Here is a 15,807-nt window from a genome sequence, read left to right as displayed (position 1 = left end):
TAAGACTATTATGCCGAAGGCAAAGCGGGTAAGTCGTCTGTATCATTGAAGTTTAATTGCTGACATACAGAGGATGTACGGTTGGAGATCCATTCCAACACGCCCATTCTTGAACCTACAGTCACAAGCGCGTTATTCAGATCATTGACGGTAAACTTTTCTTTATCGCCAGGCGAGCGGAAAGGAAGCGAGCGATCCCATGCAATGTCTTCCTTTAACATGGCGGTCCATGCCTCCAAACGAGGTTTGATCACGCGAGGGTTATAAAAACGTTTGATCAATGTCTTGAGAATCTCTTGAAACTTGGGCTCATAGTAAGGTGACTTGATAAAGACATCAATCAGAGGACGCTTAGAACCTGGACGTTGATATTTTTGGTAAGGCGTGGTCATCAATTCAATATCTTCTAACCCATTGCCAAAGGTTTCATCGAAATCATATGTAATCAAATACCACTTCTTGGTTTCCCTATTTTGGTTCAAGTAATAATTGGAAGCCTGGTACCAGAATCCGTCCCAGGATCCCGCAAGGAAACTCATAGCGGCATGAATCATTGTATGCTCTGCACTATCCATTAAGTCGGTGATGGTACCAGGTGTTTGCGCATCGGTGCCAACAACTGTCTTGCTTAATCTGTCCATAAAGTCAATCAGAGGAGCCATGTAATTCTCCTTGGAAATAGTAGGGTCTCGACCCTTGTCTTCTAAAATATACACATCATTGTGATCGTAGTTGGCGGCACTAGGACCGTTATACACAAGATTGGCCTCCGTATCTTGATCCATGGCATTACCCTTGATTGTAACACCAGTGCTATTCATCTTCTCGCCACCGTGAATCAGATTGTCCGTGAAGCCCTTGAACGAATCATCGGTCATGAGGTACAGACCAAATGGCTCGTCATTAATGAACAATCGAACCCAATGACTGTTTAAAGTAGCCACACCAGAAGCAGATAAAGAGTCCATCATTAACTTTTCTCGAATCAAGGTGGGATCCGTTGCACCTGCACGTAATTTGAACGCACGTCGACCAAAGAGGTGATCTTTCTTGGTACTGTTATCAAACTTGTTGAACTTGACCTTGTAAGATTGTTTGCCTTTATCTTTTGAGGACTGGCCTGCGTTTTTCAAGCCCGCATTTTCAAAGTTGTACACGGTATGATGGTTGATGTAAGTCATGTTATATACTTGAGCAAAATTGTGTTCTGCGGTGGGTGTGTCGAGAAAGGCTTGGATAGCATCCATGTTGGCACGGAGGATGAGTGTAGCAATTTCGTTGTCTCTATCCATGTCACTTGCGAGAGCTAGAATAAAAGTTGTTGTTAGCACACTATTTTAGGTTAGCAGTAATTAAATGTTACCAGGATAAATGGGATTGTAAGCGCGAGGAAGAGCAGGAATATCATACACAGTCTTGCTGCGACCGAAAAACTCATTGCCTGTGGTGGTGGCAGCATCGTCTAAATGGCGCGTGGTCTCTTCTGGCTGTGCTTGTCCTTGGCTATTGAGAATGGTATAACGGTATTCAGCGGCAAAAGGAGCAATGCCTGTAAAGAGATTGGCGTGCATAGGACTTCTTTGGAGCGGGTAATCTTGCCCAGCGACTTGGACACCGACCTTGTCGGAACCAGGAAATGCAATGACAGAATAGGTGACGTCTGCCGCATGAACGAATGCAATGGCAATAGTGATGAGACCCGTAGTAACCAAGGATATTTTCATGGTAAATAGTTGATGAAAGGGGATAAAAAGTGAAAGGGCGTTATCCTTATTTATACCCTTTCTCTTTAACCGAGGGTCAGTTCACATTGATGAACCGAAATTAACGGAGTTGTTTTTGTCAAGCGTGTTTTTTACCATATCAGGCTGCTTTTTGTTCGGTAAAAAATGACATTATTTTTAAACGATGGGATCGGTGTAAGTGCCCCCCCTTCTTTTTTTTTATGTGCCTTGCATGAAAATACGTTTATATTTAACAAGAAATAGAGAAAAAAAAGTAATCTCGGGTTTAAAATTCATGAAGCTGAATTTAGAAAATTACAAACAATGTAACCAAAAAGAGGTACTCCCCATTTTCATTTAGATTGAGCAAAAAAGATGTACATTTTGTGTAGTTGAAGGGGGTTTAAGAGAGAAAGAGAAAAAGTGACATTTTAAAAGTCATGTGGATTCGAACCTATTTAAAAAGGACATGTCAAAAAAGTCATTTTCAGAAAAAAAGGTCTGTGCGATACGCGTCCCCCCCCAAAAAACGCTCCTTTCATCGCTCCCCCCAATAATTGTAATCGCTCCTGATCTACCTTTTCCTGACCCGGTAAAAAAAAAAGGTTTTTTCATTGTTTACATTAATGGTGTAACAGTTAATAAATATTTATCCCCTCTGCAATAATGTTTAATACGACATTGTGTCCAATCAACACGCCCGGATCGGCTACGTGGGGTTACTGATGAGATTGCATGACACAGAAACTGCGCTTCTTCTTATGAGAATAACAAACATTCCTCAATTCGCGTGTAAATAGTCATATACTGTTGGAGATTTCCGCCCTACCCCTCCCCTAGCTCAACATATCAGGGGCAAATGAATATAAAAATCTATTATTATACATATGACGAATGAGAAGAATAATTTTTTTTTTTGGCTTTTCTTCCATTTCTATATCGAGTTAATTATAGACTCATTAACGTAACAATTTCACAAACCAATGTTACATTTAGAATCGGTTGTAATTTATGGTCTGATGTGAGCTTACAAAGATACAACTATTATCTTTTTCTAAACAATCGGTCCATCCATAAAAAAAAGGCGCCTCATTACAAATCATGTATTTTTTGTTAAAGTGCCGAATTTGAGGCGAATGTCTACAGTTTAAATAAAAAAAAAAACTGATAAGTGCTACGGGCAAATATGTGTGCTTTTTGAAACTCGTGTTAATATTAACTTTTTTGGGTATTACTGAAAGAAAAAAAATAAATACATATCCTTCTTCTTACATGTGAGAAAATAAACATTTATGTGAACATGTATAGATTTTTATTTTTTAAAAAAAGAAAAAATAAAAAAGTTAAATGGTTTAGATGGAAGGGTAGTTATTATAGAAAGTGAGAATTAGATAAAAAGAAGAAAAAATATAGATGGTATTTTTTTTTAAAGGACGAAAGAGAGAGCAATGGCACCGATGGTCAAAGCAATTGTGGCCTTGGTGGTGGAAGCAGCACTCTTATCGGAGGAGGCAGCATCTCCACCAGGGGTGACACCATCACCCTTACCGCTCTTACCAGCAGAAGCAACAGTGGAGCCATTACCACTAACAACGTTGCCGTTAGCATCCAAATGTGTACCAGCAGTATAAGGAGCCAAGGCAGGGAGGTCATCAGTATCAGTGAAGTTGAGGAGTTTAGTGAGAGAAGAAGCACGAGTGTTAACCCAGCTACTGATAGAGATCACAGAGCCATTACCGTTCAAGCCATCCTTAAAGTCCTTGACAGTGAAAGAGGTTTGAGCACCGGGAGATCTACCAGGGATAGTACGAGTCCAGGCAATATCTTCAGCCAACATCTCAGACCAGGCAGACAAGATAGGGTCAACAACACTAGGCTTGAAGAAACGCTTAACAATGGTCTTGAGGGTATTTTGGAAGACACCATCGTAGTAAGTGTTGTTCAAGAAGACGTCAACAATAGGACGTTGAGAACCAGGACGAGCATAGTTCTTGTAAGATACAGTATTCATGGCAGCATCTTCAACACCATTACCATAGGTCTCATCAAAATCATAGGTGATCAAGGTCCACTTCTTGGTGAGCAAATCTTGGTTCAAGTAGTAGTTGGAGGCTTGATACCAAAGACCGTCCCAAGAACCAATCAAGTAGTTGATGGCAAGATGAATTAAAGTATGTTGAGGGTCAAGCAAGTTGGCAACGCTACCAGGGTGTTCAGCATCAGTGGCATCTTGGGCATTGACTTCGCTTAACTTCTTGGTGAATTCAATGATAAGAGATTGACTGTTGTTCTTCTTGCTGATAGTCTTGTCCTCACCAGTGTCAGAGAGCTTGTAGATATCGGGAGAGTACTTGGCGACATCTTCACCAGTATAGACCAAGTTACCTTCGTTATCAGGAGTTAAAGCATTACCCTTATAGGTGACACCTGCACAGAATAAGACGTTAATAAACAGAATCAGGGTGACATGTTACAACAAGAAAAAAAAAAGGGAGTAAACAGTAAAGTTTTTTTTTTTTCGCGCAAAAATAATGGCAAAATTTAAAGAAAAAAATGTAGTTGTATTGTAAATTACCTGTATTGGGAGATTTCCAGTCACCACCGTGAAGGATGTTATCAATGAGATGGGTAGAGGCATCATCCATTAACAAGAAGAGACCGTAAGCTTCATTGTTGATGAAGACACGAGTCCAAGAACCGGAAAGGGTTGCGGCGCCAGAAGCAGCAAGCATATCAAGAACTAACTTTTCACGACTAAGATGACAAAAATTGATTAGCATAAAGCAAACGTTTGATGCATTAGGGCTTAGTTATTTTTTTTTCTTGTTAAAGAACTTACGCAAGTGTTGCATCAGTTTCTTCTGCACGAAGCTTAATGGAGGTACGACCAAACAAAAGGTTGGTGGTGTTGGACTTCTTGTTGTATTTACCGAGATCAACGGCCCAAGATTGCTTGGAAAAGTCCTTGGTGGATTGACCACTGGTACTCAAACCAGCGTTTTGGAAAGTATAGACTTCCTTGCTGTTGATGTAGGCAATATCAGTGACTTGGGCATCATCTTGTTCCTCTAAGGGAGCCTTGATGAAGGCATCTAAAGCAGTGGCATTGACATTCATAATGATGGTGGCAATTTCATTGGAGATATTCATATTTGTCATTAAAGCTGCAAAGCATAAACATTAGTACATATATTTTTTAAAAAAAAATATTAAGGTTTTAGACTTTACTAGGATAAATAGGGTTGAAAGCTTGAGGAAGGCTGGGGACATTGTAGACGGTTTGTGTACGATTGAAGAACTCGTTACCGGTGGTAGTGGTACCTTGAGCGAGTTTACGGGTAGTAGATTCAGCAGTGTTGGTTTGACCATCAGTGATGACATACTGATAGGTTTCGCCAAAGGGAGCAGAACCAGAGTAAATGTTGGGATGCACTGAGCTCTTTTGAAGGGCAACAGTTTGACCACCGACAGAAACGGAAACTCCTTGAGTGCCTTGAGGGAAAGCAATAACAGAGTATTGAACATCAGCAGCCCAAGCACCGGAGAGTGCAAGGGTAACGAGTGTCGAAAGTGCAACAAACTTCATCTTAAAAAAAAAGTATTGTTTTTTAAAAAAAGAAAGGAGAAAGATAACCCAATTCTAAAAAAAAAAATTGTATTTTTGTAGCTTTTTTTTTTTGTGTGTGTGTGTGCGGCAAAAAAAGAGGAGTTATGATCTGGGTGAAGACAGGACGTCTCGTGACACCAAATGTGCGATTGTTTTCAGTTGATCGACCAACCAATTTCTAGGAGCCACAACCAAACACATTAGCGCTTGTGTAACAAAGTATATAAATACTACTTGTTGTCTGAAACAGGTATTGTCAACATCCAATCAATATGCACAAGGGAACTTTCTCTTGTTGCAAGTGATTTTTAGTCTCCTCCCCCCAGAGGAATTGTGCCTGGTAAATAATAATAATAATAATAAAAAAATCACCGCTATAAATAATTATTGTTCCTTTTTTGTAGGGTCCAAGTACCTCAAATAACTCAGCATCCCCATTTCCAAATGGTCAATAAAACGTGGATTATACCCAAATACAAATTATGCCGTTTTCCTTATATTCGTTCTGACGTAGTCTATTATGTATGAAATGACCCTTTATATAGATATAATGTCAGTTCTGTTCCATGTCGAGTCAGTCATAAAAGAGAAGGAAGGGGGTTGAATTGAGGATAAGAAAAGGGGCGAGTAACCAGCATCGACGATCTTGACCAACTTAATAAAATTATATACACAAAATTTTAATTGTAAAAAAGACTTCTTAGAAACGTGTGCGTGTCTAATAGAAATATTCAATCCTTCCATAATAATAATGTCTACGCCTCTTCCAAGCATCATTATTAGTTCTTGGAACACTTATTGTACCTCTAGTTTTATTGCGCTATTGTTGTTGTTGGTTTGCATAGAATAAATAATAATAGCAGATACGAATAAAATACATAGCAACCGAGATTACAAACAATCCTTTTTTTCACGTCCCTATTAAAATTTACATGAGACAAAAAAAATTATTGATGTTGGGTAGATACCCATTCATGTGACATGTCACAAAGATTAAGGTTCATTTTCTTTTTTTGTATTATGGCGCGAAACTATTCGATGAAGCAGTCTACATGTAGGCTATAAATACATTGTTACACAGTGCAGCATTAACTACTTTTTCTCTCTCTCCCAATAAATTGGCACTAGCAAATAAAAACCCCCCCGGTACAACATATAATACACAAAGGAAAAGGGGGCCCGTCGGCAATTTTAGTCTGCCTGTTGTACAACCCTACTAAGCAAAAATATAGTGATAAAACAGAACTATTTTCCTCTTTAGATATAAAAACATTTTTGCAATTGCACTTTTTTTTTTTAAAAAAAAGTCTCTTTTTTTCATCATGTAAAGATAAAAAGTATACAATTTTAATATAAAGTGTGTGTCCGTTCGAGAGGGGGAACATCCGGAATTTATAGGCTGTTGTTTATTCTACGAAACGAATCATGCGTGCCACAATTAAAAAAATATGTGCGTGGGACGATAAAAAAAAACTGTTTTTATTTTAGTTTCAAAAAAACAGGTTGAGTTCATATAATACATACTTCTCCGGAGCTCCGAAGGCTACAACGGGAATCTCCCGTTTCCCAACGTTTTGTGCTTTTGATCCATGATATTTACGTCATTACCAAAGCTTCCTTCTATCAAAGAAAATAATTTTTAATCGGCTTTTTACTAAGCAGATCGACAGTATCAAATCTGACATTTGAGTCACCACACACATTATTCCCCAAAAAAAAAAAAAAAAAAAAAAAAATAATTCTTATTTTAGTTTGTGATGCCATGTATGGCACTCATGATTGATGCGTGTATGTCTTCAGATGCTATCATTGGCATATGTACAACTGTCAATGCTTGTTAATATATTTCGATAGGCTCTTTAAAGTAGCCATCTATAAATCATGGAATTCCTTTATGCATTTCCCTCCCCCCCTCCCCCCAATCCTTGACAAAAATTTCTAACCATCTTGAAACAGCGCAGTCTTTCCGACAGATCGGCTTCTTTCTTATCGCCTTCAGTAACGGGATCGTATAAAAGTATTGCCTATATGAAAATCCCATGCGCATTTTTCTACATGGAATAGGCTCTCAGTTCAAAGTGTAGAATAGCTATAAATTAAACCTATTTACGTTTTTTTTTGGCCGGATTCTTTTCTCACTGTGATTGCTGGATTTAGTAAGCGTGAGACTCCTTAAAACAAATAAAAAAACAGGTATGGGGTAATTGCTCCGCAGTTCCGAAAAGTTGCTACTTTTAACCTTTGTCCGTGTAATTATACGATGGCTATTTATATTACATGAAATCATTGCAAATCATTCCAGTGACAGAACTCGTCCCAACATGCACGGAGGCGTCAAAAAAAAAAAAGAGGGTCGTGACTTGTTTCGAGTCTGTGACGCAACAGAGGGCTACTCCAAAAAAAAAAAAAAAAAAAAAAAAAAATTACGCGCATTTTCTTTTTACCTCACCATCTCTAAATATTTCTACAGTATGGCCACTCACGCTATCGAAGGAGCCTCAAGACCTGATGTCGACATTGATGCTCTCCCTTGTATGAAAACAAAAATACAATGCAACTTTTGAATTTAATATTTTAACACACACTTTTTTTTTTTTACTAGATGTTGATCGTGAAATTGAAGAAAGCAGTAAGCACACATTGATAACCGCAACAATATAAAAACCCATGGTTTTAATACATGAATATAAAAAATAGACATGAAGGCAACAGTGGAACGATTAATTGAGCAAGAAATGCGCCGCATGAAGAGAGTAGAACGATCTGATTTACCTTTAAACATTGACCTGTTTGAAACCGACGACATTTTAAAGCAAGAAATCGAACGTATTCAAAACAAGCAACCTTTGGACGCTTTAGATACCGAACGTTATGAATTACAAGGTCCTTCCGATGAAAAAGATATTGAAGCATGGAAGACTGCTGTCAACAACACAAAATCTCAACTAGAATCTCAAGCAGGAAGGTAAAAACATCAGAGAGAGAAATAAAAAAAAGGGTAACACAATTGAAAAGCTTACATTCAAAAAAAAAAAAAAAGCATGGTTAATTTAGAATTACTTCAAAAGTATGGTGCTAACGCCTGGAGAGTTCATAACTATCAATTAGAAACCGATCTCGCTAATATCAAAAAGAACACAGAATACCTTCGTAACCAGATCCTACATATCAACAGAGAGCGCAAGAACGATCAAACTCAAGCTGCTGCTTCTCTCGCATCACTGGAAAACAAATGGTCCGATTTAATCACTCAGAATTTACAAGTGGATATTGCTTGTGGAGCCCTTGAAAGTGAAGTAGAAGAGTTAAGAAGATACAAACAATCCATTCAAAACCAATAAGGAAAAAAGAAATAAACAATGAGAGAAAAAGAGAGAAAATGTAAATAGCTTATTAAAAAAAATTAGTACAAGTAAAAAAAGGGAGAGGTAAATAGTACAGGGGAAAAGTCTATAGAGTGGAAAGAGAGAGAAAGAGACGGGGGATGGGGTATGAGATCTATAATTAGTATTTAACATTAGCAGGTTGTGTCATTTCCTTGATATCAGATGATACTTCATCTTGATCTTGTCGATCATGACCAATACGCTTCAAATCAGAAGTCAGAAACATGGTAGGAATAACACCAAGACTAGACAGCACAATGGCGTATATAAGAGCATGTTTCATATTATAAGGGGGGGATGCGTCGGGTCCTGCACGTAATTCATCCATAATCAATGTAGAGCAAAATGACACGACTTGAGATGCACCCCATAGCACTGAGGCACTTACCGACTCCGATACCGGGAAAGTACATTCGGCTGCCAGCTCCAAAGACACTGGTAAAATTAAAAATACGAAAAAGCCACTCAAGAAGCAAGATACCATGACAAAGGCATAACTGTTTGCCAAATCTATCCTAGAGGCTAAGTACATGATCCACTATAGAAATTTAGTTAATCTAGTTTGGTCTTACCTTGAACGTAGAGGATGACGGTTGTTATGGCAACCATGGGAGCAGCAACCTTTAATACAAGTGTATGTCTTCCTGTGTAATCTGTGATGCGACCGGCAATTATAGCACCGCAAACACCACTAATGATACGAACAAAACTAGCATAACCCACTTGAACACTTGTGTATCCCTGAGGTATAAAAATGTAACTAGTAATAGACACAATAGAAGCAAACATGGCAAAGTAGAAACTGAAGATAACGATCAACAATAAATAATTACGAATCTTCAACATGGACTTTAAACTTTGACGGAAAGTAGTACGAACTGCCTTGGAACTTTCGGTGGGTGGAACTTTGGGTCCTGCTGGTAAAAATAAAAATGGAATTCCAAACACAGTGGAAATAATCGATGTAATTAAAAGCTACAATCTTGATTAGATTTTAAAATAAAAACAATGATAAATCTCTTTTTTTTTTCTTTACCGCTCTAGGAATATCATCCGGTGATTGAACTAATTTCGGCATGGATAATGTGGCGACAATCATACCAAGCGGTAAGGCTGTAGAAATAATGATGAGTCACATGGTAAATCAGATAAGTTTTTTTTTCTTTCTTTCTTTTACCTTGAAGCGTATTTGCTGTAACTCGATGATGTGTGGCGAACCAGACAGCAGCAAACTAGCAAAATATAAATACATGGAGATCTTTCTATAGTATGATGACATACTTACATGCGTACCGATGTTCATAATAAATGGTTCAGCAACCGAAGCTAAACACTAGTATTAAAATTAATTACTGGCATCTAAAAAATAAAATAAATGTAATCTTACTTGGCCAAACATGATAATTGGGTATCTCTGATGCACTGGGGCGAATGTACCGAAATATCTAATCCAGGACCCAGAAATGTTGGTACCAGCAGCAAAAAGAAACTAAAATGGGTGGTTTAGATCTTATATAAAAAAAAAAGCTCATATGAATCTTGTCTTACACAAGCTTTCATTCCATATTTCTCAAACACCCAGCCAGTACTTGCACTAATTCCGATATAGATCAGGGTAGCACAATTAGCAAGCCATGTAATTGAAGACATCTTTACATCCAAATATTGACTGGCGATGGTGGCGACGGGACTGAAAGTCAACCATCTCAGGTTGATTGACATATTCAATAAGATGACAGCTGCTAATTCAAACCAAGCTAGGAGTGAAGTCTGGTTACTGGCTTTTTTGGTGTTATCCACCTGATTTTCAACTTTATCAGGCATTTAATGATTAATGGGAAGAGAGGGAAGAACAAAAAAGGTGAATTATTAAAACTTTTTTTTATTTTATTTGTGCACAATACATTCATAATCCGATTCCAGCCTAGTCACATCACCCCCCAAACCAGTGATTCTAGATTGTCTGATCCGAGACAAGTTGCATTATATCAAATGAGGTAAAATACGGCCTCGAAAACAGAAAATGCGCATTGTTTCATGTTACTGGGTGAAGGGCGATCGATCTTTAATTTTTTAGCTGATGTATTAAGCCAAGTTTTTTATTTGTTTCTTTTAATTTTTTTTTTTTTTACTTTAAGTGTATTTCAATAGTTTTCATTCTTAATTTTCTTGATATTCAAGCACTTCCTTTTGTGTTACTTGATCCGGTAAGCCATGACTTTGACGCCACTGAATAAAATCATTGTAGCTTTTGACCTCTCCTTCACTTTCTCGAACAGCTTTTCTATAAATCTTGAGTGTATTTTGAAATCGTCTTTTATGATTCGAGAACCAGTACGTAATATTGCGAGAAGGCAAACCTGTTTTCTCTTGCACCTTCACACGCTGTTCCTTTGTAAGTTTTGCTTGTTGACTGTACACCTCAAAGAAGACTGACTTGAGATAAAGTGAGGTTTGAGTATCATAAGATGTGACAGTCCTCTTCTTCTTTTTATTTTGGATATCGTTCATCGGAGGTGATTCCTTGCGCTTTTTATAATTTTGGTCGTCTTCACGGGATTCTATCGAGACAATTGGCTCTTTGACACTGCGGGCTTCTTTTTTTGAAAGCAATTTGCACTCTTCGGCCTCCTTATCCTTTTTATTATGAGTGATGACAATTTTGATGGAGTCACGAATGCTAGTGGTGGGTCGGATACTATCATCATTGGATGATGAGTCGCTTTCATCTTCTATCTGTTCTTCATTGCTGGCCGGTAGTATACTTGCAGGACTGGGCCATTTGATCGATACATTTTGAGGTCGTACGCATGCGATAGAGTCATTATCGGCAATAACATGTTCGTGAAACATCACAGAACGGTATTCAGTTTTTTCACCGTCATGATCTTCCTGCCCTGTCTTCATATTATTAAACGGCGCTTGATTATAGGTTGAAGGTGGCATCATCATTGACATCATTACATTAGCAGCAGAAATAATAGGCGATGTTGGCACAGAAGGGGGCGAAGGTAATAAGGATAATGGAGAATCACTATCACTCACATAACTACATGAAGGTGGTATTTGCCATTCTCCTTCATTGATTTTACTATAAACTTCATCCATAATAATTGTAGAAAGGTGTAAAAGAAGAGAAGAAGAAAAAAGAAAAAAATTAAGAGGTTGGATAAATGCATTGATATCCCATCTCAGCTACTGCATATTTTTATACAATAGCGGTTGTTGTCAGTGCCATCTTATGACCGCACGCTATCCTCCAATTATAAAATACATAGAAATATTAATGTTAAGCTTTTTATTACATGTTATGATGTGCAGTAGGTGGATGAGATCAATTGAATTAGTCTAGATTTTATAAATGGCATTTTCATCCAAAATGATAGGTACGAGGTGTGATTATTCTATGTTTCCTCTGTGTATGTTCTATTGACAACATTTTTTTTTTAGACTTCAGAATCCATATTACGCAACGGCATAAACCTTCCTCTATCTGGCTTATTGTTTTTTAGTAGACCTGATAATGCAGCTAAATGAGATCCTCTTCTTCTGTTCTTCAAAAACAAGAAAAAGCCGATACAGGCAACCACTGTACACGTCATACCAAAATAAATCATTTTACTTTTTTTCTGTGGACCCTTTTCACTCATTTCCTCTATTTCCTCCGCCTCGTTTTCCTTTGCCTTTTCCTTCTTTTCTTGCTTTAGTTTTTCAATAATTCTGTTGATTTCACCCGTGCTTTTTGCTCCTTTATATTTAGGTGACTTGAATTTCGTATGTGTGGTTTGATTTATCAGCTCTTGCACATTCACCGAATCCTCCAAATAAGTCTCTGGTGCTAACGATCCCGCTTTTAAAATACTATTGGCAATCAAACGGTGCACGCCTCCTGTCAAATGCGTCTTGTCCCACCACACATACGAATCGATATCGTCCGCACATAACCCTTGGCAAGTGTCCCAATAAGAATCATGCGCATTCTTCAAACCAAACAATTCCGGACTATCCACAATATCGTCCAACAATTTGTGAATATCCACACGATCAAGTTCCAAATGTTGCGAATGTTTGTTCATCTTTTCTACATCCTTCGTCAGTAACTCGTTTAGATGGTTCGCGGCTTTTTCTCGGCTTTCTGCTTCATCGGAGTTCGCATAATAAGGCATCTTTTCGATAGGAGGTACACCGAGTACGATGAATTTGTTGGATGAGAATACTTTACGGATATTGCGCTTAACATGACCAAAGAGTTAGTTTCTATCTTGAAAACGAATATAAACCCCTTTTGTTTTTTATTACCACATTGGTGCCGATGCATTCGACCACTTTCTTCAATTCTGCTTCGGTATCGTTCACACCTAAGAGAAAGGTATCAATAGATGAAAGCATACTAAATTCTTGGTGCCTACCATACCCTTTTCGAAAATATTATAAATATCGTTCAATCCCACCCAGAACACAATGGCAGTTTCTTCATTATTTAAATCCAGTTTTTCCTTATAATACATTTCAACCTGGTCTGTAATGCTCGGTATGTAGTCCTTTTGGCTATTTTTGGGATACATGGTGTTATCACATACAGCACCACTAAATGCGAAACTATAAAGCGAGGCATTCCAACCAACAGCGAGATCTTCACTCCATAAAGGACCGTTTGTTAATCTTTGTTTGTTACCAGTGTCAGAATAGGAGTCACCAAATACCACAATGTTGTTGATGATCTCTGTTGATGTTACCGCCGCTGCTGCTAATGCTGCTGCTATTGATAGAAGTAAGGTTGATACTATTACTTTTTTCATTTTAAAGTTAAAGAAGGCAATACGAATACAAAAATATAGGAGTTTTTTTTTTAAATAGGCCTATTTGGGAAGGCATGAACAACATTTGATTGGCCCCCACAATGAAACTTTTATAAAAAATTAAGAAAAGCACGAACCACTTGCTTGGTATGATAAAATGATAAAGTAACACATGATGGTACACTATTTAATATGTAATTTTTTTCATCTATTCAATCTTTTTCATTGAAACCCACCTCTTGTTCCAGGAGAAAGTATTAAATCTTGATCAACCAAAGAATGTGATGGAACATCAGTAATAAGATCTCCAGGATTAAGTTTAAGCCTGATAAGGTGGCGGCGTGGGGAGAGAGAGGGGGGATACTCCTTATCTTTATTAGGAGAAACTCATGTCGTGGGAAGCAAAATTTCTGCAAATTTAGCCACCCTGAATGGATATTAATAAAAGAAGCCTCACAGACATAATACAAGTCTTTTTTATTTGTTACATTTTCAAGGAGTGACACAATGTTTGGCAAATAGACACACTTTTGTCAACAAAAAGGATCATCGAACAAGTACCCTAGAGACTGCATTCCTCTTAAAGCTTGGCATACTCCTGAACAATTAACATCGTAACACATTAAATGCATTTAAACATCCAATTTATCTTTGCTGACATTGACAAAAGTTACATTTATTTTTATTCATTGAATGCATTCTAATTAGTAGTTACTCCCCATTACTGCAGTTCCTCTTTAATCTAGCAATCTTTACATGTCAAAATTAAAATACAGCAGCTTTGGATATATCATACACCCATAACGCGACAAAAGTTAAATGCTAAATGAAAAAAAAAAATCGAAAGGCGTTATTGTTTAAAACCTGTTAAAGACAGAGAATCATAATGATAGAGAATCATACCATGTTTTTGCCTAGTAGAAACAATAATAGAAATGAGATTGAAACGATGGTTACCTTCCCAAAACCCAGAGCACTTGAAAGGATGAGCCGCTTTAAAAAGGATATAATATATCAAAGTGCATATATAAAATAATCTTGGAAAGGCACATATATATATATATATATATATATATATACTACCTTACTAAAATCCACGATGCACGCGGTGATGATTACATTTTATCGCTTGTTGATTCAAGAACTGTCAATACAGTATTCATTATTTAAATGTATTTTTTGCTTTGTCTAGATTATTGTCTGTTTTTCTTATGGTGTATCTTCGTGGGGATTGATGTAGAGAACATTCATTTTTCTACTCCCAATTACGCATAACAACAAAAACCGTGCGTTGTATATACATCGTATAAACAGCAAGATATGTAAGAAACTTGGAAACTTTACTTAACTATGACACTAACGTTTTTTTTCTTTTCATATGGATACTTAGAATTCCCTATGATGTTAATAACCAAAGACATGTAATTCGCTGGTGTGAAACGACGATAACTAAATCAGGCTCTCAAAGATGTATCCAAGGAGAAAAAGAATATAATCTCATCGGCGATCAACGAATTTAACGTAAGTGAAGCACAATGGCTGACTAAATCACTCAAGTCACCGATAGGTGATATAATTTCAAAGTACTTAATAGCAAAACATTTTGTATGTAGAGGCACTCATTTGGTTAAAAGTACCCCCTTTTTTAAGAGGCATGCAATCACTCGGAAGCCCCCATTTATTCAAAAGGGTATAATAATTCAAAAAAAAAAATCCAATAAAAAGTATTCACTTTGTCAACTCCTACACTTTTCAAAGGCACACACTTTTGAATGCTCCATTTCCCTAAAGGCACCCACTTTTGAAAAAGGGTCGGGTGGGGATAAACAATTTTTTGTGTTCAAAATATATGCTTAAAACGCCTGTTAATACTTTTAATCTTGATGTACACAAAATCGCATCGGATCTTTATGAATTTTTTATTTAGTCGCCTTAAAACAACTTTTCGGTATGGCATTTTTTTCCCAACCAAGGCTTAAAAGTTAGAGTCCATGTTTTTACTACTTTCTAAGGTCTCCATATCATCGGTAGTCATTTATTTAAAAAAGAATACAGTGCATTGGGTTTAAAAATAAATTTTTGGGAAAGTAATAATGGACATTGTTATTTGGCTAATAGAAATATTTGAACTTAATAGAATCTTTGCAAAGACCAGTAGAAATTCTTACAATCAATACAAACTTTTGACTGTCAGTAGAGATAGTTGACTTTTTATATAATTCAAAAAAGCTTAAAAAGACAGTAAGAGTTTCTTCCTTTGGGACAATTGTTAAATCAGAATTTTCCTTTAT

General features: G+C 37.1%; 6 protein-coding genes across 6 annotated transcripts; 1 reads left to right on the top strand and 5 right to left on the bottom strand.

Annotated features, from left to right (window-relative positions):
• Positions 1-8: 8 nt before the first annotated feature.
• Positions 9-1,725, bottom strand: EV154DRAFT_556333 (coth protein-domain-containing protein; the record flags this gene model as incomplete). Its single annotated transcript, XM_051605341.1, has 2 exons — positions 9-1,306; positions 1,364-1,725. Coding segments are annotated over 2 exons (1,660 nt in total), but the record flags the coding sequence as incomplete, so codon positions are not given.
• A 1,289-nt stretch (positions 1,726-3,014) lies between these two features.
• EV154DRAFT_452648 (coth protein-domain-containing protein) lies at positions 3,015-5,467 on the bottom strand. The gene is made up of 4 exons (XM_051597271.1): positions 4,953-5,467; positions 4,564-4,888; positions 4,300-4,478; positions 3,015-4,151 (listed from the first exon to the last, which is right to left on the bottom strand). Exons 1-4 carry the CDS (start codon positions 5,308-5,310, stop codon positions 3,151-3,153), a joined length of 1,863 nt encoding a protein of 620 aa, XP_051451539.1. The 5' UTR covers positions 5,311-5,467; the 3' UTR covers positions 3,015-3,150.
• A 2,264-nt stretch (positions 5,468-7,731) lies between these two features.
• On the top strand, positions 7,732-8,702 carry EV154DRAFT_528500 (Pre-mRNA-splicing factor SPF27). Its single transcript, XM_051603594.1, has 4 exons — positions 7,732-7,863; positions 7,934-7,960; positions 8,029-8,296; positions 8,372-8,702. The coding sequence occupies exons 1-4, from the start codon at positions 7,803-7,805 to the stop codon at positions 8,670-8,672; spliced, it is 657 nt and encodes a 218-aa protein (XP_051451538.1). The 5' UTR covers positions 7,732-7,802; the 3' UTR covers positions 8,673-8,702.
• Position 8,703: 1 nt separating this feature from the next.
• EV154DRAFT_528496 (major facilitator superfamily domain-containing protein) lies at positions 8,704-10,559 on the bottom strand. Its single transcript, XM_051603593.1, has 7 exons — positions 10,266-10,559; positions 10,105-10,206; positions 10,003-10,050; positions 9,895-9,949; positions 9,754-9,830; positions 9,290-9,692; positions 8,704-9,227 (listed from the first exon to the last, which is right to left on the bottom strand). Exons 1-7 carry the CDS (start codon positions 10,539-10,541, stop codon positions 8,836-8,838), a joined length of 1,353 nt encoding a protein of 450 aa, XP_051451537.1. The 5' UTR covers positions 10,542-10,559; the 3' UTR covers positions 8,704-8,835.
• Positions 10,560-10,898: 339 nt separating this feature from the next.
• On the bottom strand, positions 10,899-11,204 carry EV154DRAFT_392237 (uncharacterized protein; the record flags this gene model as incomplete). The annotated part of the gene is made up of 1 exon (XM_051595129.1): positions 10,899-11,204. A coding segment is annotated over one exon (306 nt), but the record flags the coding sequence as incomplete, so codon positions are not given.
• A 959-nt stretch (positions 11,205-12,163) lies between these two features.
• EV154DRAFT_431105 (uncharacterized protein) lies at positions 12,164-12,793 on the bottom strand (the record flags this gene model as incomplete). The annotated part of the gene is made up of 2 exons (XM_051596582.1): positions 12,164-12,246; positions 12,364-12,793. The coding sequence occupies 2 exons, from the start codon at positions 12,791-12,793 to the stop codon at positions 12,164-12,166; spliced, it is 513 nt and encodes a 170-aa protein (XP_051451535.1).
• Positions 12,794-15,807: the final 3,014 nt, after the last annotated feature.

Source organism: Mucor mucedo (assembly GCF_025094135.1).
Source record: "Mucor mucedo strain NRRL 3635 chromosome Unknown EV154scaffold_182, whole genome shotgun sequence".
NCBI lineage: Eukaryota > Fungi > Mucoromycota > Mucoromycetes > Mucorales > Mucoraceae > Mucor > Mucor mucedo.
Note: the sequence above shows the minus strand (reverse complement) of the source record. Positions and strands in the feature narration are given on the sequence as shown.